The sequence below is a fragment of the Corvus moneduloides genome, chromosome 2, assembly GCF_009650955.1.
Source record: "Corvus moneduloides isolate bCorMon1 chromosome 2, bCorMon1.pri, whole genome shotgun sequence".
In the NCBI taxonomy this organism is placed as follows: domain Eukaryota; kingdom Metazoa; phylum Chordata; class Aves; order Passeriformes; family Corvidae; genus Corvus; species Corvus moneduloides.
This window is the reverse complement of record NC_045477.1, coordinates 78,217,302-78,243,755: the sequence shown is the minus strand read 5'-3', so window position 1 is coordinate 78,243,755 and position 26,454 is coordinate 78,217,302. Positions and strand designations below refer to the sequence as shown.

The following is a 26,454-nucleotide window of genomic DNA, read 5'->3' as shown; positions in this document are numbered from 1 at the left end:
ATGCGCTGGTAGTGCTGAATTTTGTAAAGGAAAATATTGTTCTTTCTTTTTGCCCTTGTCAGTAACACTCTTGCTTCTCTACTTCTAGGCTGTTGCAACACGGGAATTGTTATAATCTCAGTGAATGATCAGAAAAAATTTGGGTTAATTCATATCAATTTCTTAGCACTTCATGTTGAATAATCTCAAAAAGAAATATTTATTTAAAGGTAGGCTTTTTTACTTCTAGTATCCCAGCACCTAATTTTGACTCTTAGATAATAAAGACATTGTCTGAAATTTATCTGCTTGTATCAAATCATCTTGTAGCATATTACCTCCAAACCTGCTTTATCATTTACCACTTTTCCCCAAAGTATTTACATAGTAGCAGTCCTATTCCAGATAGGTCTATACCTATGTGTCATGCATTTTCCTGTTCAATATATTATGAGGATTTCCAGAGTTGAAAAATCACTGTAAAATAGCAATTCCATTTTACATGAAAATCTGACTTCACTTAAAAGTTTTACCTGTCCTGAAAATAACTCCAGATCTAAGGAAATGAAAGGATTGAGGAAATTGATGCACCTCTAAGGGACCTAGTTATCATGACCTTAAATTGGAAAGGCGTTTATGTAAAATTAAGTGGAGTAGGGTCAAAGAGAGCAATTCTCAGATAGTAAGTATGTGGTTCATCTGATCCACAACAAAGGTGTTTAACGTGCTTTTATGCACTGCACTGGGGAGCTTTTGGATGAACAAGACTGTATTGGGTTTGCATGGCCAGGCTTTAGCAGTGGAGGGAATACAGAGGTGGTTTCTGTGAGAAGTTGCCAGAAGCTTCCTCCATGTCTGGCAGAGCCAATCCCTGGCAGCTCCAAAGATGGATGTACTGCTGGCCAAGGCTGGGCCAATCAGAAATGATGGTAACACCTCTATGATATCATATTTAAGAAGAAGGGAAAAAAAATTGCACAGTCGCAATTGTGGCCTAAGAAGAATGGGGTGAGAACATGTGAGAAGAACAGCTCTGCAGACACTCAGGTCAGTGGAGAAAGGGCAGGAGGTGCTCCAGGCACCAGAGCTGAGATTCCCCTGCAGACCATGGTGAGGCAGCTTTGCCCCTGCAGCCCATCGAGGTCCATGGGGATGCAGAGATCCGCCTGTAGCCCATGGAAGAGACCCACATGAGAGCAGGTGGATGGCTGAGAGGAGGCTGTGACCCTGTGGGAGGCCTGTGCTGGAGCAGGGTCCTGGCAGGGGCCTGCAGACCCATGGAGAGAGGAGCTCCCACTGGAGCAGGTTTCTGGTGGAACTTGTGACCCTGTGGGGGACCCACACTGGAGCAGGCTGTTTCTGATTCCACCCCATGGAAGAGTGACCCACATTGCAGCAGTTTGGACAGGACTGTTGCCTGTACAGTGGACTCATGTTGCAGCAGTTCACAGAGGTTGCTCCTGAGATGGACTCATATTGGAGAAATTCACGGAGAACTGTCTCATGTGGGAGGGTTGCCACAGTGGAGCAGGGGAACAACTCCTCTCCCTGAGCAGTGGGAGAAGCCTCGGGTGATGAACTGACTGTAACCCCCATTCCCTGTGTCTCTGCACCATTGGGGAAGGAGGTAGAGCTGGGAAGAAGGAAGGGGTGGGGGGAAGGTGTTTTCAAGGTTTATTTTACTTATTATCATGCTCTGATTTTGTTAGTAATAAATTCAATTATATTTTATCTCCCCTGTCCCGCTGCTTAGGGGAGTGATAGAGTGGCTTTGGTGGGTATCTGGCCTCCAGCCAGGGCCAACACACTACAAAGACAAAGAAGTCATCGTGGGAACAGAAACAAAACCATTGCTTTTCCATCTCCCATGAGAATAGTTACATTATCCAGCAGAACTACCAGGACTTCTGTTCCTTGATTTCAGTTTTGCCCCTTGCATGTGATTGCCAGCTGTGCAATGGCAGGGCTTTAACAGAAAGACATCATGTGCCTGTGTAGTCTGTAACCTGAGAACTGTCAGACTCTCATGAGGATGGAAGTTTAAAGCCCCTTAGCACAGGAATGAAAAGCTCCAGTTATTCCAGTCCTGAAGCTCTACTTCACCACAAAGATAAAAACTTTTTGTTGAGAAAATTTTGGCATGTCAGCATACACTATAATGTCTCCTAAAATGCAAATTAGGTCGTAAAAAATGAGATGCTGATGAAACTCCCTGAGTGGAGATAGGAACAAGTTGATCTATGTGACCCTATCAATGTATCTTAAAAGCTGATGTGCCATTTCTTTTCACATTTTGCCACAGACCAGATGTGCTTTGATATGCAACATGTTTGAACAGCTAATTAATATTTTAAAGTGTCAATCTGGCATAATCTGTATAAACACACATTTGGAATTCACAACATCCTGTCAAATACAATTTTTAAAAATCGTATTCAGTAAAATGGTTATGAATGCCTATATGGGTTGCATATGATGCAAATATTTCTGAATTTATTGAAGAAATCACAATTTCTTTTTCTCTCATTTTTGCTATTTCTTCCTTCAGAAAATGAGATTCACCTTCAAACATTTAAATGTAGGGAAAACATATTTCCAGTTAACAGCCTTTTGAAAAATATTCATTACATCTATTTTCTTTAAAGTAGTAAGTTTCTTCTTCAAAGTCAGAAGACATTAATAAAAACTTCCTTAGAATAGTTTCAATGTTTTAATTTAAATACAAATTTTAAGATTAACCACCTATCTCTCATTGAAGAAAAGGAATACAGTAATTATATAGTTTTCCAAAAAAAAAAAAAATTATATTTTCACTTCCAAAATAGTACCTAGTTTTAAAAAGTATTTAATATTTATGTAATTATATTTCCAGTAAACTACATCTGAATAAAGAATTTATAAACTTAAAATCCCAGTGGTACTATTTTCTTAAAAAGCGTTTGTCAGTAGTGTTCTATCTAGCAATTTTATTAATATTTACTTGGCAATTAATTTCAATTTCACTTTATTTCGGTGTTGGCACAAAAATTAGACCATCTTCAATGAAATATTTCAAATATTTTGTTACAGACAAAATTTCCAAATCAGAACCTTTCAGCAGCCACACAATTCCAAATTAGCAGCCTTTAATTGTAGCTGGAGCTATAACAGTACAGAGTATGAAGGGATGGCTTCCTCTGAATGGAATGATTTCCCCTGAAGCTGATATTGTTTTTATCTGAAATTGCAGTAGGGTAGGCAATGCCATATTGCTCAGTGGTTGGTTGCCTTTTCTTTGGGTTTTAACTGTTTTCCTTGAGTTTTAACAGCTCACTGAGTGGAAGAATGTGGATGTTCAAAAACTCCTTCAGTTTTATAGCCAACATCTTCAGGAGCTTTTCTGCAACACTGGGTAGGGTACAGCTACAATCAAAGAAGACCAACCATCACATTTCCTTTTTAACCAATTAGCTAACATTGAATATAAGCCACTTCTGGCTTTGTATCTTTTCTTAGACAGCTATATTCAATATTTCAAAAAGCATAATAAATGTATCTGTAAATATAAGTGTAATTACAAATAGCTGTTCTAGCAGCAACTAAGTTGAGAAAATATACAGATGTTCTATAGTGAAGGTAATAGCTTAGATAAATAAATTATAATCAGTTTTTTCAGGTAGTGAGTCTTACAGAGTCAAACTTTCCATTTTATTTTGGTTGGAGTTAGCTTTGCAATCAGATATTTCCTAAGATCTTGAAATCAAACATGTCCCCTCCTCAGCATGACTTCATACTTTCCAAAGCTCTACTTGAAGTTGATCAGCTGGTTTATAGTTCTGTGAAGCCACTGAAAGCTATTCTGTTGTGCCCTTTTCCAAGTGTATTTTAAAATCAATTTTTTCTACACAAAATATAATCCATCCAATCAAGTTTGGGTGAATCCTATATTTACTAAAGAAGTAGTTATGTATGGCACACAATGGTTAACTGCAACATGTTGATTCATTAGGAATCAAGTTATGTTACCTATATGATAAAATATCAACCACAGATATTTAATTATTAATATAGCCACAGTTTAAAAGAATTTTTTAGGATGCAGTCATAGCTGCATACCAATAATATTTTAAATTAATGGGTTTTTTAATTGTTATTTTAAAATTCACAGATTACTTTTGTAAAAAGAAGCTTCATATCCCAGATCACCAAGGGCTTATTTATATGAGCTTCATAGTCTGCATTTTGTATATTTCATGTCTTTTTCAGTGAAAGGGAAAGGAAGGGAGGAAACAGCTGACCTCAATCTATGGTTTTGGTGCTTTTTAGCAAAACACATCAGTTCGAAAACTTCCTACAAAAAAAAAATGAGGGCATTTTTCTCCATGTAGAGAGAAAAAATAGATATATTTTTGGTACATACACACATGGACACGTCCAGCCTGAATGATAAATATATTGTTATATAGATATATGGGTATATATGGATATATAGTTATATAGATATATACCCTAAACAGCACCAGTAAAAAAATATATTTTAAGTGGCACAACTCTATTTTCTTAGTGGCTCTAGGAACTCCAGGTACTAACTGGCTCTAAACTACATATAGATTTAAAAAAAAAAAAAAAAAAAGTGGAATCACACCTTTTATAGAAAAAGAAACATGATAAAGGAAGAGATGCTGACATTCAGTAGGCTCTTTTCTCTCTGAATCTGCTGTTACAGCAATGTAAATTACAGCATTAGCTCAGGAACTGTTTCAAGAGCAGAATTTCAAAGGTGATCACTTGAGTTTATTAAGGACATTTCCACTGTTTTCAGAATATGTCATTGAAACAACTTTGTGTTTTCTGTAGTAAACAGTTATGTATTGCTGGATTGCTGTGCTGAATAGTTTATCTCTTTCATCTTTGATGCACTTGCATTTCAGAGAAACATGAACTCTATTTATTGTATGAAGTTTCTAAAGCCCTTCCCTGTGGAAGACAGACTGTACATAAACATAAGAGGCTACATCACAAAACTGGAGAAATCTTCCTTTATTCATATTCTGTTCATATTTCTGTTCATCCTGACTCCTAATGAAGTAAATGGGAATGTTGCTTCTGACTTTATTAGGTCTTGAATTTGACTCATCAAATTTGTTTCCTCTTACCTTCAAGAAACCCAAAGCATTCTTATCCCCTTTTCTCAGACTCCTTCTTTGCTTATAGATCCTTCCCTTACAAATTGCCCCTCAAATAGAAAGAAAACAGTGTATCTGCAAACTCATTTTGTGTTTCCATTAAGGTCTAGACCACAAGGCACTTGGTAATGTCACTGCTTGTCTGTATCAAATGTAACTCTCAGGTTCCTTCCCTCAGTTACTTACAGCTCTCAGCTAGCATTTGAGTTAAAACCTTTTTTCTTTATTTTATGTCTAAAGTGTTCCTTTGGCTCTCTCAATTCTGATTAAAAGCTTCCTTAAGTGGAAGAGCGTTCTAATATTTTTTTATGTCATCACTTTGAAAATGCTTAATCTGAGCAACTGTGGCCATATTACATTGTAAATATCTCTGTGATAGTTCTCTGTACAGTTCATGGACAGAAACAGATATTGCTGGAGTCCAGTTCATTCTTCAATAGACATCTGAGCTGGGTTGCATGAGTTGAGGAGTTTGTACCAGACTAGGTAAGGTAAAGGTGAGGAATCATAATATACACCAAATAGTAAAGCAGGCATGTGGTTTGCTCAGTCCTGTTACTTTAGAGCTCCTGTAGCAGTTACTTGCAGGTCTGCAGTTTACTTTGAAGCAAAGTCTTAACTATGGTTACAAAGTCTTAACTATGTAAGTACAAAGAGGATTCTCAAAATACCTGGAGTGTGTCACATATACTAACATGACAGCATTGCTTATCACTTTACCAAGAGATGCTCAATAGGTAGGCACAGGACAGAGCTCAGTTCTCTTTTGCATCCTTACTTATCCAATACCACTGTAGCTACATGTATTGCGAAGTCAAGTTTCATATTAAATTTCAGTTAAGTTCTTGGCCTCTAATTTCATGTTATATAAGAAAGATGAAGATTCAGGAGATGTTAGAACTGATGATTTACTGCGTAACTTGGAAAAGCACCTGAGTCATAGCAGCTACACTGAAAAGAAAACCATTTGTGTTCCTCTGCCACTGGACACATGATAAATGTCTGGCTTTGGCAGTTGGATAGTGGAAGCTGAAATGACAATGAATTCAATGAACTTTCAGCTCCAAAGAACATGAACCTCTTCAGCCTCTTCCAGTATAGATTACTTAAGTTGTAAAGCAAAGAACAAATCTCCTTTTAATTTCTTGCACTACATGCATTCTAACTGCATTGTAATATTGTCTTTTGATTTTAGAGCAAGTACTCCCAATAAGCATTCCAGTTGCTATAATAAAATCCCTATTAAAAGAAGTAATAGACAAACTAACTTTGATAAAATGCAGATTGAAAGAAGATGCTGGATAAAATATATGCTTGATATTCTTCCTTCCATTAAGTGCTTTACTACATTTTGCAATATCAATAACCTAATAATATATGAATAAATCCCTCTCCTCAGTGTACTGTTCAACTAGATAAATAAGAAAACTTGAATTTGCTTTTAAAATACTGTAAACCAGTCCTGTGACTGTTAAAAAGAAATTAATTAGAATAATCTTTATAATTGGTGTGTTTTTAAAAAAAAGCCAAATTTTGAAGGATAAATTCTTTTTAAATTCTACCCATTACCCACTTATTTTCACCCCTTTATTCACTGCCACTTTTCCCTTCTAATAATTCTGTAATTTTCCATATTTTTGTCCTAAATACATAAACCTTTAAATACAGATTGCAATCCTGAAATTGAACTGGCCTACCTTATTCCTCTGGCATGCTCCTATGGGCCTAAATATCCACTGGCATCTGGTATCAAGTCAGCCTGCAGCACTGGAACTGAAAACGCTATGAAATCATAGTAGTGAAGATATCATTGAATGGTGTCCATATGCACAATCCACTACAAAGGTTTGCTTGTTCTTTAAACAAAATAATCACCATATCACAGGTGGATGGGAATATGCACCAAGATTTTTGAAGCATTTAGTCCAGCAGCCTCTTCTTTTCTGGCTTTTGCTTATTTAGGTTCTATTTTCCGGTAGTCAAGTCCTAATACACCTCATTAATTTAACCGCAATGTGCAAAAAGATTTAGTGCCATGGAAAAGAAATTCTGCTTATTTCAACTTGCATATCATATATGTTTTATTAATAGGTGAGTGGTTATTAGAACATATATACTCATCATTTAGTTAGGAACATATAAATGTATATGAATCATGAAGGGAGGAAAGGAAATAGTTCCCATTTCCACATTTTCAATATAGAAAATATTTTATCAGATTTTATAAATCTAAGCCACTCCATGTTTTATTTCTTCTCAACTGTTCATATTTTCCTTGAATTAAGCTTTTATTTATATACGAACCTCATAGCAAGTTTTGTTATCTTACAAAAATAAGGGTTGCCATATGCCTTCATAAGCAGAACTTTTATTTGCTTTTATTAGCTTGCTGCATCAACACAGAGCAGATTGTTTTTGAAAGATACAGTTTCATACTGCCAAAGAAGCTCCAGAAAAGAATATACCATTTCAAAACTAAAGTCTGTTTCATGAGGAGCTATTCTTTGAATGAAGTTTGATTACATAGGGCCAACTGCAATGTCAAGACTACAATCTAGGAAATGCTGGGGCTCCATACTACCTTTTTATATATTTTTTTCAAAAAGCAGTATAACTGGGAAAACATGTTCTTTATAGTAAAAAGCGTATTGGAAATTATAATAACAAGCATACTGAACTACCTTCTCTTTATCTGTTTCCTTTTCTGTTGCTCTACACTTTTATTTGCGATGTTTTAAATACTGAGCTCAAGTCTTTTATATCCTGGAAGTTACAGAAAGTTGCTCAACACAGTATCAAAATAGCTACAAGGATATGGATTTGAAATGGATATTTCTAGCAACGAGATTAGATTTTCAATGATCTGGCATTCAGAATGCAGCAAGTCATAAAACACAGCTTCAATTCTGTTTGGATTCATAAATATTCTCACAGGTAAATAGTGATAAACTGTTAATGTCATTCAGCATTCTGAATTGATAATTTCAAGTTATTTTTCAGTATACAGGGCAGTATTTTCTTTATTATTTTTTTTTCTTTGTACAGTGTCATTTTGGTTAATAACAGCAAAGTAATTCAAACTTGAATGAGGAAGGTAAGATACCCCTTATTATCATTCCTCAGAATACATTATTGTTTACATAAATTTCTATGTTTCTTAAAAAATCATTGAAATGTTATTTTTTTTTTTAAGTAATCATAAAATTAGAGTACAGGAATTATAATGCTGAAAGCTCAGGGGTAATTATATTTGTTATGCTGGCTGCATTGGTACAGAAGTACCATGAAAAATCACAAGTAGTAAGTTTTAAAGATTCTCAGCGCATATGAATTAAATGGATGCAAGACAGTTTAACAGACTGTTCACTAAAACATCCTTACAGAAAAGGAATATTCACATGATACCATTATCATGGAAAATAAACTATATACCAGACACTGAAAATTTTAGTGTTTCCATTTAATGAAAAGATAAGAATTAGTGTACCAAATCTTCTTTAACTAAGATGAATAAATTCAAAAATCAATAACGAAAAGTAATGTAATAAACTTGAAATGTAGTGGAAAATACCTTCTTCTAACCAGAGATTTTATGAACTAGCATTTTCTGAACATTTAACGGAAGAGTGTTTAGGGAGTTTAAAAATGTATATGTAACACTAAACAAAATGCTGACCTTAGTTTAAGAAGACAAAATGTTATTTTTTAACTACTGAAATTGTTAGGCATTACACCATGTCCAGAGTTGGTGAATAATTCAAAATTTCCATGTGTAAAAAATATCTATTTTTACTGAGCCTCTAGAAGTAATATCAAGATCAATTAGGTATATAATAAATTAATGCTAATAACAAGCACTTAGCATACTATTGGCACATTTTGACTTTACTAGGAAATCAGAAATCTCTAGATTTATCTTAGGTGCCCCAAAACTATAGGTTTACATTCAGTGGTAATTTGAATATCTGCCCCTTACTCTTGTCTGCTTAGCTGGGTGAAGTGCCCTGCCTTCACCTGGAAAAGCTGCGTGATTGCATTGGAGAAAAATTTATTTGAATGGTTGTTGTTTCAGACAAGTCAATTTCCCAGTCCTGATTTCTGCACAGCTGCACAAATGTCCATGCCAGAACAGAACTGATGCAGGGGCAGGAAGAGGTAGCTGGGGTGGGACAGAGATTCACAAGATGAGAGACACCAAAAAAAGTTAATGATGAGTCACAGCTGAAATCACATGAAAGCCCCATTAACATTGCAATAAATTAGGGTTGTTAATTTAGATATCTAAGTGAAATACATACAGACATGTAGTGACAGCATTCCTGCCCTTTCCTTCCCAAGGTATATATTTAATGTCGGTAAATAGAGTGAAAGCCAAGAAACAATCTAAACTTCTCACTGTTTGTATGAACTAAGAATTCTACTTTTAAGAAACACTCCAGAGAAATCAAAGGAATGTTGTCAGGTGTATCTACCAGCAGGACTTAAAATAAAAAATATTTCTTTTCTTTCTTAATACCATTTTTATAAGTGATGCCTTTTTTTTCCCTCTTTTTTCAGCCTAATGATGAATCTCGTTTTACCATTTCTTTCTACAAAGTAGCAAATAAGAACACAGTAACATCTTTCTCAGTTTACTGCAATGCTGCTTGGGGAACTAACCACAAACCTTCGACTTAGACCCTCACCTCATAGTCCTAGTGTGAAAATCTTCTGTGTTTTGCATGGAGATTCTCTCTTACAGAGATGCTGTTCTCTCCATGATGTTTTGAGCTTCTCCTAAGATGCAAACAGTTAAATTGCCATCTTTTTTTCTAGTCCCCGTACTAATAGAAAAAGGTACCTGTGTGCCAAGCAACACAAAATACATCATTTAGGGATTCAATTTGTATTTCCAATAAAACATTAGTAACTATGCCTAATAAACTATAAAATAAAAGGGAGAGTAGCAAGGCAAAAAAGGAACAATGTGCTCTTTCCCAATGCCATAGATCACAGTCAGTTTGCATCCAGATTTCGGGAAGCTGGAGCTTGTTTAAATCTCAGCACAGAGAAAAAAAACTTAGGACAGACTGAAACTTTCTTCTGACCATCTTTCTTTGGTTTCTAGGATAGTCCTTTGGTTCAGATACTCAGATGGCAGATGTAATATTGCTGTTATATATGTGGAAGCAATGTGATACGTACGGCAAAACTACTCTTAAATTACACATAGGAAATGTTTATTATTTTCCTGAAGGAATAAGTGTTGAGAAATTGCTCTGAAATTCTACAGTATAAAAGCTTGCAGCACAGAGTAGTAAGCTTCTACCTTATGAGCATTTCCACAGGATCCTAGCACATTCAAGCTCATTCAAGCATACAGGACAAAAATTAAGGTTCACTTCTATTATTCCCTAACTTCCAGGTGCTTGGTTTCGAAAATCTCAATTGCATTATTTTAATTTGTTTCTATATACAATACAGTATAAAGGAAGTAACTGGATCAGGAAGGAGCTAATAACTACATTGCAATTTGTTTGCTTCTGAGCACTCCTTGCATGTAAAAGTGGAAATAGTTTAATTTCATTTTCTTTTCATTACAGCATCAGGACAGCTCACCCTATTACTGAATGAATCCCACTATTAATGAAAATTTAATTAACTAATCATGCAAGCATTATTTTCTTTAACTTATCTTCAATACGCAAATAATAATTATTTATTTATTTTATTTAGCTCCTCCCAATAACAGTTAGAAGCCTTATTCATTTCCCCTTTACTTTAAACAAAACCTGATTTTCTTATGTATCCTCATTCACCAGAGGGAGGCTAAGAAAATTCTCAGGCCATGTGAGATCTGAAACAGAATAAACAACAGCAGTTACTGGGCTGGTTCTCTGACAGGGATTGTAATATTCACATGACTTCTGGATAGATGCTGATCCAGCACAAGTGAACCATTGAGCAAAATTAAGTCTTCACTAGACTCACATGATCAGCATGTTGGCCTCAGTTTGCTCCCTCAAGTATGTGAGTACAAGACAGGCACTCACATTCCAGAGAAAACAAATCCCCATTGTTATAATGGATATTTAAATAATATCCATTATTAAATAATGGATATTCGAAGAAGGGAACCAACTGTCCTCACCAAGAAAGATAGTACCAATGTCTGGCTACATATTAGCTTCCACAAATCTGAAACTGTGACGCTGGGAACACAGTAGGTCAGAAGTCAGTAGGTTTTATATCAGCCACATGTTAAGTAACTCATAATTTAAAAAATAGGTCTAATTAAAGACTTTATATTTACCTGCAAATCTGTCTTTCTCATACCCTTAGATCATTTGTCATCGGTTGTAACAAAGCTACACTCCAGAGGTAAGTTTCGATTGAACTGAGTCTGGATGACAGCAGTCAAGCAGGTTATTTTCTGGGCCCAAGACAAGTAATTCAGAAACACTTTTTTTTTCTTTTTATTTAATCCAGTTTGATCAACAAACAAGTGGGTTAATTTTATGTCTCCATGTGTTTGGGGAAGGGCTGCAGGATCCACCTGAATTCTGGATTTCCTGGGAGACAAAGCAGGAATATGCAATAATCAATCTATGGTCAATGCCAGTTATTCTTTAAAATATGGGCTACAAGTATTTATATTTTAAAACCATGTATAATTAAATAAATTTCTTCAAAACAACACATACTATTTAATTTAAATTGATTTAATTTAATGAAAAGCTATTTTGAAGGCCCCATGGCTGAAAAATGATGAAATGGAAAAATACAGTTCATAGTAAGGAAAAAGACAGGTAAAGCCAGCATTGCTCTGCTTTAGCACTCTTTAGAAATAAAAGCACAGGACCACCTTAAACTTACTTTTTTCAGTTCTGCAGCAAAAAATTCTTGCCAAGCTCTCTTAATTTTGTAGAATGAGAAGGCCAGATTCTGAGCTCCATTCTATAATTTGTCACAGGTAGTTATGCTGTTTTTCATGGTTATTTTTAACCTTCTAACTTGCTATCCTTCCAATCTTTCTTTTCATTCTGCTGCTTTCTCTTTCACTGATGACTTCAGTTGTTACTTGTGTGAGGAAATAATGTAGTATTTGATTCATGGCTACTAAGGCTTTGACAAGAAAGCCTCTGAAATGAGAGATTACATTATGGCGGACTAGAAATTCAAGAAAAATGAAAATTAAATAGCTATTGAAAATGAAAATACCTACTGTTTCCAAACGAGTTTCCTGTTTAAGAAAACTCGAAATGTCTGCTCTCTGTTTAAAATGGAAAGAGATACTAAGTTCTTTGGGGGCATCTGGGAAAATATCTCATACTGGATTCGTGCAGAACAGGAATGCATATACTGGTAAAGTGTAATTCTGCCCACATGTCCCCTACAGGGACAGATAAATATGAGGTATGGTCCACTTGGTGTTCTTGAAGGAAATCACTGTGGTAATTTAAAAGTAATTACACATTGTACTGAGGAAAACTAGGAGCAAGGACTCAAGCCTGAAAGAAGAAAGTAGATTGTCTGGGTGTTGGAATGTTAGCAGAATTAAATGAGCATTTAACACATTTGTTTCCTCCAGAAAGCCCACTGGTGAAACAGGGTCATGACTTGAGGGTATCTTCTTCTCTGTACATCACATGATGTTCAAAAACTAGAAACTTTGCTAGAAGGCGGAATTTTGTCAATTATGTTTATTTGGCTTTGAAAAGGAATATAATCAACAGATCCTCTAAAATATTCTGAATGAGTATCTTCATTTCAGAAATAGTGTGGGCAAAACATGAGAAATGCCTCTGCAACATTCATAAAATGGGAGACTATATCTTACCTGCCTTGTCAAATGAAGAAGATGAGCATTTAATGAGTAGTAAAAGTGAGAAATGCAAGTATAATTATCTTATCTTGTCTCCTGTTCTGGTCTCCTGTTTCAAATCCAACAAGTATTCCCCTAGAAAAAAATTTGTAAGTATTTCTACTCAAGTTGGATCATGCTCTGTGTGGAGAATTAGCTTTGCACTTAATGCATATTAACAGTACACCACCAGGAAACTCGTGCTACTTTGCTGAAATTTACCACTTAGATTTTAAGGGTTTAGTGTTTCACATAGGTCAGATCTGGATGGGTTGATAATGAACACATGAACTGCTTCAAATTGTGGAAATTCTTCACAGACATTTCTATGCAAGCAGAAAAAAATTCTCTTATTTTTTCACTGTTTTGGAAATGACTGAGATAATTCTTTTTCTTTCAGATTTCCACACACAGGAAAGTAAACCTTAATCAGAGAAGTAAGCTGTTTGGCCAATCAATAAGAAGGGAAGAGCAGTGATTTTTAATAGAACTTACTATCACTACAGCACCTTGATTACCTATGATTTGCAGAAGTGAAAACTACGGAGATTTGTAAATAATCAAGGTTAATAAACAGTCTTCCTCCTCTTCCCACAACACATTCTGAATTAAGAGTACACATTCAAAGTAAAAGTATTTTAGAAAGTTAAAACTGGCAGTCATAACTTGTTTGTATGGGACAGATTTTTAATTTTGACTAGCACCTTTCTCTGCAAATCCTTAAAATTATTTCCATGGGATTATGGTGGATTAAATTACTTTTTAGGGTAAGACTGGCAGAATTAGGTCCTAGGAGATTTCCTGTGCTGTGCTGTGATCCCTGAAGAGAAGGAATAGGAATTACACTACTAAAATTATTAAAGTCAAATGGGATTTATTATTTAATATACACTTTAAGAAACATTTCTACATTAACATGAGGACAGACAAGATGACATGGAACTACATATTGTAATTGTGTCTAATTTGACACATTCAACTCGGTCTTTGACAAAGGTATTGCTGTTTAATTTTATTTTTAAGTCTGAGAAAGTATAATTATTTCTATTTCTTGAATATATTAAAATTATCAATTTAGAAAATAAACCCATTTACAGAAGGGTTGGGTTTTTTCCCTTCTTTTTTTCATTTGGGGTTTTTGGTTCCTTTTGTTGTTGGGATGGAGGGAGAGACGGGAGAATACAAAACTATGGCCCATGGGATGGGAAAAAGTATAAACTGAGAAATCATACTGTGATTTATTTCATGAAAAGAAAATATAACTCCTCATTGTACACTGAAAATGAGACATTTGAGACACTGAACAAAGTGAATTTGCTTAATACAACACATCAATTGAGAAATATCAAATGCAATACTTGATACCCCATCCACTGTAAATATTATCCTTTTATCTTACATGCTTCTGCTGTACATTTTCTTACCAAAATGTTTCAGTATTCAAAAATGCTTTTTGTAAGACTTTTTTAGAACAAATAAAGAATAGTAAGTGTGCATCAAAAGCACTTAGGAGACCTTTGAAACTATAAATACTCTACAAAATTGTCTGTCATCCTGTGTTCATTCGTATAATTAAAAGACAAAAAGGGGTACCTTGCAACCGGAGATATCTGCCAATGGCAAGTCTGTGAATCCAGGTGACCTAAAGCCCCCTTATTCTTGTCTTCTCTTACTTACTTCTCATTTATGTTACTACTTTTGTTTCGTTTTGGGGTTTTTGTTGCTGCTGTTTAAATTAGCCTATTAGTGTTTGAGGCTCCTACAGGGTAAATCTACGGTAACATGCAACACTTAATATCCGTAAGAACATAAAAGTCCACATTTAAATGTGAGATGGTGTTGAATAGCAGCATTTCTGGAACCACTGTATCACTTGGTCCTGTGGTGTGACTGGAGAAGTGGAATCTGTACCTGTGAGGAGCATGGAGACTGTCATGCTTAAGGGCACGTGTTTCTTCAATAAATACAATGACAGTGAAGAAGCACGAAGTTGCCTAACATTGAATCACTTTACTTCAACTTCCTTAATTCACTTTGGACCAGCTTGTTTTTTAAAAAAAATGAAATCACAAGATTTACATCTAACTGAAGGAGATTTGTATAATAGAAATATAGAACATAATGCATGAAGTTATTTCTGCTTGCACAAGAAGAAAGGGTTCAGAAAAGACCAAGAGTTAGTGCATCATCCAGCGGTAATATGGGTAAAATATTGCTCCTAATCACAAGAGTATGCCACCTGTTATGTGTTCAGGACCACTGTTACTGCATGCAAATCAGTCATTATCATAAAAGCACAATCTTGAGTTTGCAATTTCCTCATCACCATGTAGAAACTAGGGTTTCAAATGGACAAAAAATTGTTTTTTCAAAATGCAGACTGGATTTTCACACCTGCTTGGATCTCTGACCTTCTTTAGACACCTGTTCCTTTCTTTTTATAGCCTTTGCATTTATTTTTTATTCTCAATGCTCATCATTTATGTTCTTCTTTCTCTAGGCCTCTGTCTCTGGTTTTAATTTTTCTCTGGCTGTTTCTCTTGCTTGTTTATTTTTGCAACTCCTTTCTAAGAGCTCTGCCATCCCATGTAGTATATACTGGTTGTGCTTCCTACTTTAGCTTAAGCATTGCTCAAGGCAAGTGAGATGTTACATGGCTGTGACAGGTTTCAGAGGTATTAGCCAGGCCTCAGGCTGTGGGAGTTCTTTCCCCAGGCAGCTCTGTTCCCAGAAGTCATTTCACCTCCTCCTGCATCTCCAAGACATGCACTTCTCTCATTCTCTCCTGAGGAACCACTTCATCACAAAAGCCTACTCTTCTTCTCCCAAGGCTGCCCAATAGATGATTCCAACATTTTTCAGTTTCCCAGTACCAAAGTGCTGAAATGGGGCAGACACAGAGGCAAGGTCTTGATTCAAGCTGTTCTACTCAAGCAAATGAGAAGGAAAAATTGGCTGTATCAAAAATCTGGTAAAAGGATTTATGAAAGCCATACAAGGCTGATAATCTATGATCATAGTAGCACCAACCATTCACCAATCCACCCACGTGTTTAGCTTTTTATGCAGAAAGTGTATGACTTTTTGGACCAGAAACACTTTGCTCTCCTTTCTTTGGCGAAAGACATCAAAATAGGCACAGGATTATTGCTACCTTAATCTAGCTCCATCTCGCCCCCACAAAATTATTCACATTACATGTATACATATGGTGGCCCTGATTGCATCAGTAAAAGTTTGCCACACCAGTTAAAGAGGTGTTTTCAAGTTTAATTAATCTATTTCTGAAGTAACAATACAGAGAAGAAGAGCTGATACTTATGCCACTGACATGTATGTATTTACTCTGAGAAAAGCTGCCAGTCTTTCTGAAATCTTTTACTATGCTTTTTCTTTTGAAATTAAGTAAAGAAATCAACACCTAAAACAGTTCTGCATAGGTTAATGAGTTACAAAGAAGAGCAAAGTGGCCTAAATTGTAGTTTAACATACTAATATTTCAGTAATAAAATTAAAATCCTGGCAAGGGGAAAAATGAGTAAAGGCAAAAGATATATTTGGAGAAATTATGTAGAATTTGTGGAGAAACATCAATTTTAAAACTTGTGAGGAGAGTGACTAACCAGATTTGAATTGGTTATGTCTTATGTGTACATTTTTCTACATACTTCTGTCTTTGTGTTACTTTGATAACCACTGTCCCTGGGACTGTACATTGAAATACATACAGAGAAACAGTAAGGAAGTATTTCTTTGTATCAATCCTGTGACTGATCATATGCATCAAAACAAGCTGACATCATCTGCCAGCAAAGATTTTTCCCAGACCCAATGGTTTCAGGAATAAAGACATGGAAAAAAATAAAGGACATTACTTCTGGTTTTACTTCCAAGACTGATTAATAGGGTATCCAAAATCTCCCACCCATCATGGTTCATTTTGCTCCATTTTCCTTTTCTTCCCCAACTCAAACACCTTACTGACCACACAGTTCCCTCCAGAACTATTCTGACACTGTTCTCATTTTTCTTTCCTCTCTAATTTGAGTTTAATTTGCCTTTAGAATAACTATTTTGGATCAGTACAAATCGATTAACATAATAATGTTCCTTAAGTTATTCAAGTTATCATGTGTAAGTTTTTTTCTTATGTCCCGTAAGGCAAGAATCACAGATATACATGTTGTGGTATTCTTACCAAGCAAGCAGATGTAAAGAATTCAAAGAATTCTCATTATGTAGGATAAAAATTTACTTATGGTCAAAACATACAAGAAGGTTAACAATTAGGAGAAATAATTATCAGGAAAAACTAGAAGGAAGGTCATAGTTTAAACAAAGGTATTGCTGCAGTTTACGAGAGCATTAAGTTCATAGTTTTGGTCCACAGTCCTCTGTCTGCTACCTTTACAAATGTCTTAGAAAGTCCTTTAAAGTATTTTCATCATGAATAAAATAACTGTTAAGTTGTTCATGCTCCTGTAGTTAACATTGCATCAGCAATTTTACTGTAGCCCTTGGTTTCACAGGTTCATAACTCTATGGTAAACATGTTCCTCAGTCTGAAGCTCAGCATAGAAAAGAGAAATCATTAGTAATTCAACTATCAGGAAAAATGTATTCTTTCTGTTTCAGATTTTGAAAGAAAAGGAGTTCAGATAAGTATGGTAGTCTAAAAATTATTTTACACTTTGGAGACATATAAATACATTAAGATTTAGTGTGTCTGTTTATGTTTGTCCTGGTTTTGAATGAAAATACGTTCATCATGACAGACTGATGTTATTTCAAAATTGTCAGAAGTATTTTAAATTATCCATAGTCCTCTAAACATGTCTACAACTTTGTGCCAGCAAATAATCTGCAGTGGCATTTAGCCTTTTAAAAAATGTACAAATTTTAAAAAATACCCCTTGTCCGTATGTACAAGGGGTATTTTGTCATGGTTGACCATAACAGCTTTAAGACCCAATCATATCTTTTGTTTAATTAACCATTTAAAAAGGGAATAATAACACTAAAGAAAGATAGCAATAAAGATGTAATGCTTTACAGAAGGAAAAATGGCTTTTCAGAATTAATACTATTGTTTTGCCATATTGATCCTCACAAGCTGCTAAAGCTTCATCCTATATGTACCGTATACCATAACACAGATAAGAGCTCAACATAAATAAAGTGAATAATTACCTTAAAAGGAGTTAAATATGGCCTTAAAGACTCAGTGAGTCCAAGGAGTGGATGCTTTAACTTCCACTTAGAAGGCTTCCATTGGGCAGGAGGAGAAGATAAAGGATCTGGTCCTATTTTGTACTCTCCTACAGTCTCTGTTAAGGGATCTCTTCTGTTGCGAAGAACACAACTTGCCAAAGCAAAATGCACAGTAACCTCTCTATTGTGAACAGTTGCACCAGGGAGCTTCTTTCAGAGTGATACACTTTTGTCCTCCTGTTAACATGAAAGTTCAGTGAGTCTGTGGCTTTTGCTTAAACATATGCTACCACAGACCTGTGCCTGTTGTAGGATTTCCTATCAACTCCAGGGTCTTTTTCCCACAGTTTAAGTCCCATATTATGTATGGAGGACACTGATTTCTGTTGGGATATCATATCACAACAACAGTCATCCTCAATGAGATTTACATTGCACTGTCCCCGTAGAAATATGGGGCTTTACAATTATAAACTTGCTCCTTTCATTTTATTTATGCATTGTATAAGAGCCAAGAATATTGTAAGCACCTCACAAATATCAGAGAAGGGGCATTGCTTAGAGTAATTCTTAATTTTTGGCTATTTTATAAGTTTGCATTTGAATTACTGCATTAAACTCACTGCCAAAAAAAATCACCTAAAAGAAAGGCCACAAGACTTTCTGGTATGAATACAGATAAAAAAAAAAGTCACAAAATACAAACTTAAAAAGACACTGGCAGGATAAAAGTAATATTTTTGAAGTGGATCTCATTGCCTTAGCTACTAATAACATTAGATTTATAAGACTGAGAAAGGAAAAGGTAATTTAATTTTCACCATTTGTGTTGTATGTTGCCAAAGGTCAGTCCCTTCACAGCACAGTATCTACCTGCATCTGATAGTATGTAAATAAATTCACAAACAATTCCACAAAAAGAAAAATAGCATTAAAAAATAATCTAATGACACAATTTGTAAGGGATAGGAGAAATGCAGCTTTGTAAAGTACTCAGCCTTGGAGTGATACAAAGCAGTCATACTGAGAATAGGGCACATCTCCACAAGGAACCAGCAGGGCTATGTGTTTAGTAATAACCAAATAAGGGAAATTGCCAAATATTTCATCTCAGCAGAGCTTCTACCATAAAAGAACTACTCCAGTAAAAGAACTCAAGAACTCTTCCATTTTCTCACAGCAGCTGGAGGTCTTCAGACAGTTTAGAAATCCTGGATTAATGATCACCACTTCACTCTAAATTATCTTCCCTGATTACAACAAATGCATTTGGGGCTGAAAGAAATCTTATTGCTGTCTGACTACTTATCATTATTAGTGTTATAGTATGTAGATGATAGTACCTAAATGCAAAGAAAATACCTCACTTTTTTGCTCAGTGATTAAATAGTAACCTTGAAAAGAGCAACCAAAATCTATTATCTGATCTGTATTGTGCCTCAGATCACTGTTGAGAAGTGTCAGGGTAATCTAACATTAAATATTCCCTTCTCTACTGAAGATTTACAGCAGTCAATACAAGTACTGGAAAGCTGACAGCACAACAAGACAGTTGTGAGAACTCTTTGCAGCAGGTGCACTTGGCTACAAAATGGAAAGAATGAACACAGAGAGAAACCAATGCTGCTGGAGTGCAGCAAGAGTATGTAAGCAAGGCACAAGTACATTAAAGTGGTTCACAGTATTGTTGCAAAGCATAGCTGGGTCAAGACAGAATGAGAGGCACCAGAATAGAACTAATCCTAAAAGAAGAATACAGAAGATAATGCACTGCACTAAAGAGACAACAAGCTAAAAGACTGGTGCTCCATATTATTTCTTCACTTTTCTACAGAGCACTCATGCTTCTAGTAATAATTATACCTACTACAGGCCGCTAGTGAAAAGCATGAACATTTCAATTCACTTGAACAGACACTTACATTAGAATCATAGAATATCCTGAGTTGGAAGGGACTCAAAAGGGTCACTGAAGTCCAGCTCCTGGACCAGCACAGAACAGCCCCGAGATTCACACCATGTGCCTGAGAGCACATGAACTCTGTCAGGCTGGTGCTGAGACCACTTCCCTGGGGAGCCTGTTCCAGTGCCCAACCACCCTCTGGGTGAAGAACCTTTTTCTAATATCCAACCTAAGCCTCCCCTGACACTTCATTCCCTTGGGTCCTTTCACTGGTCACCAGAGAGAAGAGATCAGTGCCTGCCCCTCCCCTTCTCCTCACGAGGAAGTTGTAGACTGTGATGAGGTCTCCCCTCAGTCTCCTCCATGTTGAAAAAATCAGGTGTCATCTGCCATTCCTCTTACAGCTTCCCCTCTAGACCTGTCCCTATCTTCATAGCTCTACTTTAGATGTTGTCTAATAGCTTTTTATCTCTCTTATTTTTGGTGCCCCAAATTGCACACAATACTCAGGGTGAGGCCGCCCCAGTGCAGAGCAGAGCAGGACAATCCCCTTCCTTGCCCAGCTGGCGATGCTGTCCCTGATGTACCCCAGGACAGGGTTTGCCCTCCTAGCTGCCGGGGCACTGCTGACTCATAGCCAACTTTCCATTGACCAGGACACCCAGGTCCTTTCCATGACTCTCTCATCCCACTCCACAGTCTGTCCATACAACCAGGGATGCCCCATCCCAGGTGCAGAATCCCACACTTTCTCTTGTTAAACATCATATGGATGCTGACTGCCCAGTGCTCTAATTTTTCTCTGCAGAGCCTCTCTGTCTTCAAGTAAACAGCTCCTCCCAATTTTTTGTATCATCTGCAAACTTATTTAGCATACCTTTGGGGCCTGCATCCAAGTCATTTATGAAGATGGTGAACAGAACTGGCCATAAGGTGGAGCCCTATGGAACCCCACCAGTGACAAGTCACCAGTCTGATGTCACCCCATTCACTGTAACCCTTTGTGCCAGACCTTTCAGCCAGCCGGTCACCCATCTCATGATGTGTTCATCTAGTGTGGGCTGGACATTTTGTCCAGAAGGATCCTGTGAGAGCAATGAGGGCCTTTATTCAACTGACAGGATCATTGAGAAATTGTGTGTCCAGCCACAAGGTGGAGGACTGCTGTTAAGTGCTTGGGTGTTAAAAGAGCACCTACGTCAGTAACTCACTTTAAAACAGAAAACTTGAGGAAAGTGCCAAGACTTAGAAAAATACTTGGTTTAGGAAAGAGTGAGTTGCACCCATCCAAAAAGAGACAATGTAGAAAACCTTTGCAAATACAATAAAGCTTCTGTCCAAAAGACCCATTCTGATTTAAACAAAGAGGCTACTTGCTGGTTAAGAGTAAAAGCTAAAGAAATCTGACTACAGTTTAACTGATACCTAGGAATGTTCTTAGTCTCCTAATCTCATAGCATTGTCTGATATTTTCCTTTTAAATAGATATTTTAATGGGAAAGTGATTTTGAAAATGAAAAATTACATATTACTGGTTTGCAAAACTTAATGCAAACATTTTTGAGATGCTTTAAGTTCATCACATTTATGTAAGTAAAGAAATAATTTCACCAGAGGCTAAGGTTTGCATTCAACAAACATTTAGTTAAAAAATACATGAAAGTAAATTAAATACTGTGGAAAAATAAACACATTTTAAGTGTTTATTTCTTTCATAGTTCAATTAACTCATGTTATTCACAGAAGGTATGTTTCTTTCCACTGCCTCTATTGGGCATCCTGACTCTTTAAGTATGACACAGCTGTTTTCTTTGAGGAACTGTTTTAGACAGTTAAAAGTCTGCAGATAATAAACTGGTCAAATCTGTTGGACTCCCTCAGAGGTTGTAAAACATTCTTCTACATTTGTAATATTAATGCCTAGTTTATCCTTGCAAAGAAGCAAAGACTGTTTCCTGCTTAAGTTGGAAATCTCTTTGCAATCAATTATGTGAGTACTTTGAGTTCTGAGCAGGGACTGGCATTGTCCAGGATAAAAAATGGAACAGACTGGATTTATTAGGTTCTTGTAATAATTGTTCTTACTGGAACAGACAGAAAACATGCATGTTTATACTGTGAGACTAGAAATGAAAAATTATACCAAAAGTATGAAGAAAATGACATACAGCCATTATTATACTACATGAAACAGTCTCAAGATATTAACAATTTTCCAACTGTTTACTTATGTTCTTAGAATTTTCCTCATGAATGTACTTGAGATTTAGCTCTCCAGTGTTGCTAAGAAAATTTACATAAACACTGAGTTCTCGAAGGACTTCTCAGATGTTAGTAATGAAAACTTGGCCAGGATCCCCACTATCAGAGTTTAGTAAAGTAAATACAAACATAGTTTTTTTAAAAAAACAAGACTGAAATGTTATTTGCATAGTTATGTAGTGAACTGCAGGCAAGTTATTAGAGTCATTATTTTTTTTCAATGAGACTTTTCTTTGGTGGAAAAGTGTCGGTTATTATTAGCTGTCTTAACTGAACCAGTAGGCAGTGCTTTACAAGCAGGTAGCTTTTACCAACATCAACTTTTTTGACCAAAAGAAAAGTGCCAAATCAACCAAAAACAATAAGCAAAAAGTAGTCATAGTTATTGCTATGTATTGCTAACCTCATCACATATTTGGAAATTCAAATCTCCCAAGTCTTTCCTAAAAATGCATTTCTATGTTACATATCTATAATCTGTTTATCAGTCTAACTCAGCCCTTTTGCAGGTTAAGGTTTTCTTAATGCCTTTGGTCCATCAGAAATTAAAATTATTTCCAGTGTTTCCTATTATTTTACTATACAGTACTTGATAATCCACATAACAGTTTTCAAAAGAAATTTGATTCCTTTCTTGAAAAGTAAATCATACATAGGCACATAATTATCTCTGAGGATGTAGTCTATAAGAATCCTAGCTTCCATGAAGAAAACCAAAAACTTGGGCATTTAGAAATCAAGAAAAGTTTGTCTAAAATCCCTAAGATATTTTTTGAAAATCAGGTTTATGCATGAGGCTGGATTTTAATGGGAATATATTTAGATACTCTTCAGTTTTCTGAGTGATCTAGAGTCTCTCTCTTATCATCATAGAAAAATAGCTATATATGGGAAAAATTAATCCAGGTTTTATTAATTACATAGTTTTTGATCAAGAAAACTTTATTTGGAATTATCCAACTTTCTTGATAGAATATAAAGTGAACCTAGATTACTCTAGATTTATGAACTAAGCTTTACATTGAGACAAATCCCACTTTATATCACTTATATCCATTGTTTGAACAAGAAAAGAATCTTAAAAAACCTGTATTTCTTTCATATTTTCTCTTCTACTTGAAACAAAGATTAATTATATATAAGCTTGCGAATAATAAAATTTGGACCCTGTATTTCAGTTATGTATTTGAGAAAAGAATTAGTAAAAATGCTGATAAATGGAAAAAAAATCCATTCTCTCTGACCATGAAAACTTAGGACTCTTGATAGTATGCTGCACTTCATCTTTGGAAATTATTTTTACAACACAGGGAAATGATCTTTATATTGTAGGCATTCATGAGGGCATAGTAACTTTCAGTGGCTACACAGAGTTAAGTTCCAGAGTGATATAGCACATAGCCTTATTTATTTAGTAAGCCAATTAAAAACTGCAAGAAAATTATTTTTTCCCTGTAGCCAAAGACACAGAATAACATAGGTAGGATCTTAAGTCACTTTTTAATAACTCAGGGTTCATCATTACAAGAAAATCATGTGATAAGAATGTGTTGTGCTCATGCAGAACGTCAGAATTTTTCTTGTGGGACAAATGACACAGAAGCTACGTAGAAGATAAAAAGAATTAATGGAAATGTCACTGGAATGGGTTCTAGATATTCTGTAGCATTTATAACTGGTGTGTATAGGTATAATTATCTGACAATTTATATGTGGTGGGTTGACCTCAGCAATATCCAAACACCTTCCAAACCTCTCACTCTCCCACAGGACAGAGAGGAAATAGAAGGAAGGCAAGAAGGCTCAGGGTTCAAGGCAATGACAATATATTAAACTGGTTTCTTTAAACATGTCCATCCAAGTCTACTTTTTCTTATTTCAAGTTCTAGGCAACCCACTCGTTATCAGCAGAAATGGCAGCAACTGGGAATTGGAAAAAGCATCAGTAAGACTATTATAATACAGTGGCAATACTCAACAGCCAGAAAACTGGTCTAGGAAGGATTTATTTTTATTTAATTCAGAAATATTTCTTTTTCATGAAAAGTAGCTTTTCAAATATATTTACATTATTTTGGTTTCTTTGCAAGTTAATGGTGCTTTAAGAGCTGTATAAATATAATAAAAAATGTAACTAGTTTGTTCAAAGACAAGGATTTAGAAAAGAATCCTGACAGAGATTAAGCAGCAAATAGAAAATTCTGTGTAATAGAATCTGAGACAATTATAGTACCAGTGATTGAATAACCCATTCATTTAGCCTTTTAAAGGATCGAAAGAAAGAAAAGAATTTTACAAGCTGAGAACTTTTAGATATGAAATGTAGCATATTAAATTAAGATCCTCTCTTTCAGCCTGCAAAATGCTTTATAGCAAATGCTCCATCTCATTCATATTTAAATTATATGAGTTCATGGCAACCTTAGAAAAAGTCAGAATTAATTCAGTTTCTTTAAATGTTTGCAAAACTCAGGTTATAGCAAGGTCCTCAAGTCTACCAAATCTACAGATCAGCATGGATCCAAGTGACAAGAAATCTGTCTATTGCAGACTTTGCAACTGAAAATACAAAATTCTTTCACTGGCTTCAGTTTGACATATACCTCTGAGTCTGCTATTACACAGTCCTTCCTTTTGGATTAGGACCTGTAGCTAATAGACATTATGCTACACTCAAGGCAAAATGGGAACAAATACTAAAAAAAATTACCATTTTTAAAAAAAAACTTGCAAAATTTTTTCCTAATCTGTGCCAATAGATTTAAAAATAAATCACTGAATTATAAACTCTTGTACAAAAAGAAGAGTATTGCTTGTCATATCAAATTTCTATGATGTAATCCCCAGCACCTTATAACAGAAGAAAAAACCTACAAACTAAAAGATAAAAATTTCCCCATTTATGAATTTTTGCTTCTGATACACAAATAAAAAATATAGTTAAATTTATGTTTATTTGTAAATTTTAATGCACTTGTTTATATATTTTACAACTTCAAATAATTTAATGATTATTTGATTTTCAGTTTTATTCTGATGCAGTTCTTATGTTCAATAAAAAAAAAGAAAGATTGAATATATAATGCTCTTCAAGTTATAATGTATAATAGGACTATTAATTTTGAACACAGTTTTGAAAATTAAGCATGTTTCTTTTTAAATAACCTGAATTATTTCATACCTATATACATTTTGTATGTCCTTTCAGACTATCCATGCTCACTTAATTGTTCCATTTTAAAAATAAGTTTTTATACTTCTTGATATGGTTGTTAACAAATATGTTTTTTATCTCTGGAACTTGATACTTAGAAAAAAATATGGTAGTGGCACTGTGTACACTGAGATTTAATTCAGGGCTTCAATAACTTCATGTATTTGAAGACATTTCTCTGGGATATGGATAAACTTTAAAAATTCTGTAAGGATGAGACCATAATGGAATACACAAAAATAAGATGAACTCAGTTACTTCCATTTTGGAGATGTCTGTTGCCCTCAAACTGATCTGTCTAATACTCTCTAGGTTTGGTGATGGACAAGAGGACTTTACCATAATAAATATGCATGTTCAATCTGACAATTGTTAAATATTCAAGGTATTAATCCTAAATTCCGGGATAATGAAAAAGGCTTATTTACACTCAATATTTATTACCAAATACATTTTGTGGAGGGTCTTCCTATATTTTAATTATGCAGCATATAGGCAGGTACAACAATGCTCTATCTTCACTTTTCAGAAATTACAGAAGTAAAATCCTGTTACTGAAGTTTACCATATGTGTCTTTAAGAATTATGAAACTATATGAAATTTAATTTATCTAATCAAATAAATTTGAAGATAAGGTGTCTTTTAGCAGTGGTTCTATTCCTTTTGATGTTCTGATTAATTAGAAGAGGCTTACTCTTCCTTCCTATGATTCTCCAAATCAACATGCTTTAGCAAAATAAAAATGTCAGAATTCCAAAAGCAGAACAGTCACCACGAATCCAAGATAAAACAAATGGGCACAGATTCAGGAGAAGTCTTGCAATTGGATTTAAGAAAAAGGGCTATTTTTTTAAGAGTAATCTGGAATATAGGAAA

At 35.2% G+C, this 26,454-nt stretch overlaps 1 protein-coding gene across 5 annotated transcripts in view; it reads right to left on the bottom strand.

Moving 5' to 3' along the window:
• Positions 1-26,454, bottom strand: part of GPC5 (glypican 5) — a 626,060-nt gene that overhangs the window by 245,992 nt on the left and 353,614 nt on the right. The window contains exon 9 of one of the 5 annotated variants that reach the window (XM_032100032.1): positions 12,982-13,083. The exons of the other annotated variants lie outside the window; for them this stretch is intronic. Within the exon in view, the coding sequence (XP_031955923.1) occupies positions 13,028-13,083 (56 nt within the window). The 3' untranslated portion in view covers positions 12,982-13,027. Of the gene's footprint in view, positions 1-12,981; positions 13,084-26,454 lie in introns of those variants that run through there. 5 annotated transcript variants of the gene reach the window in all.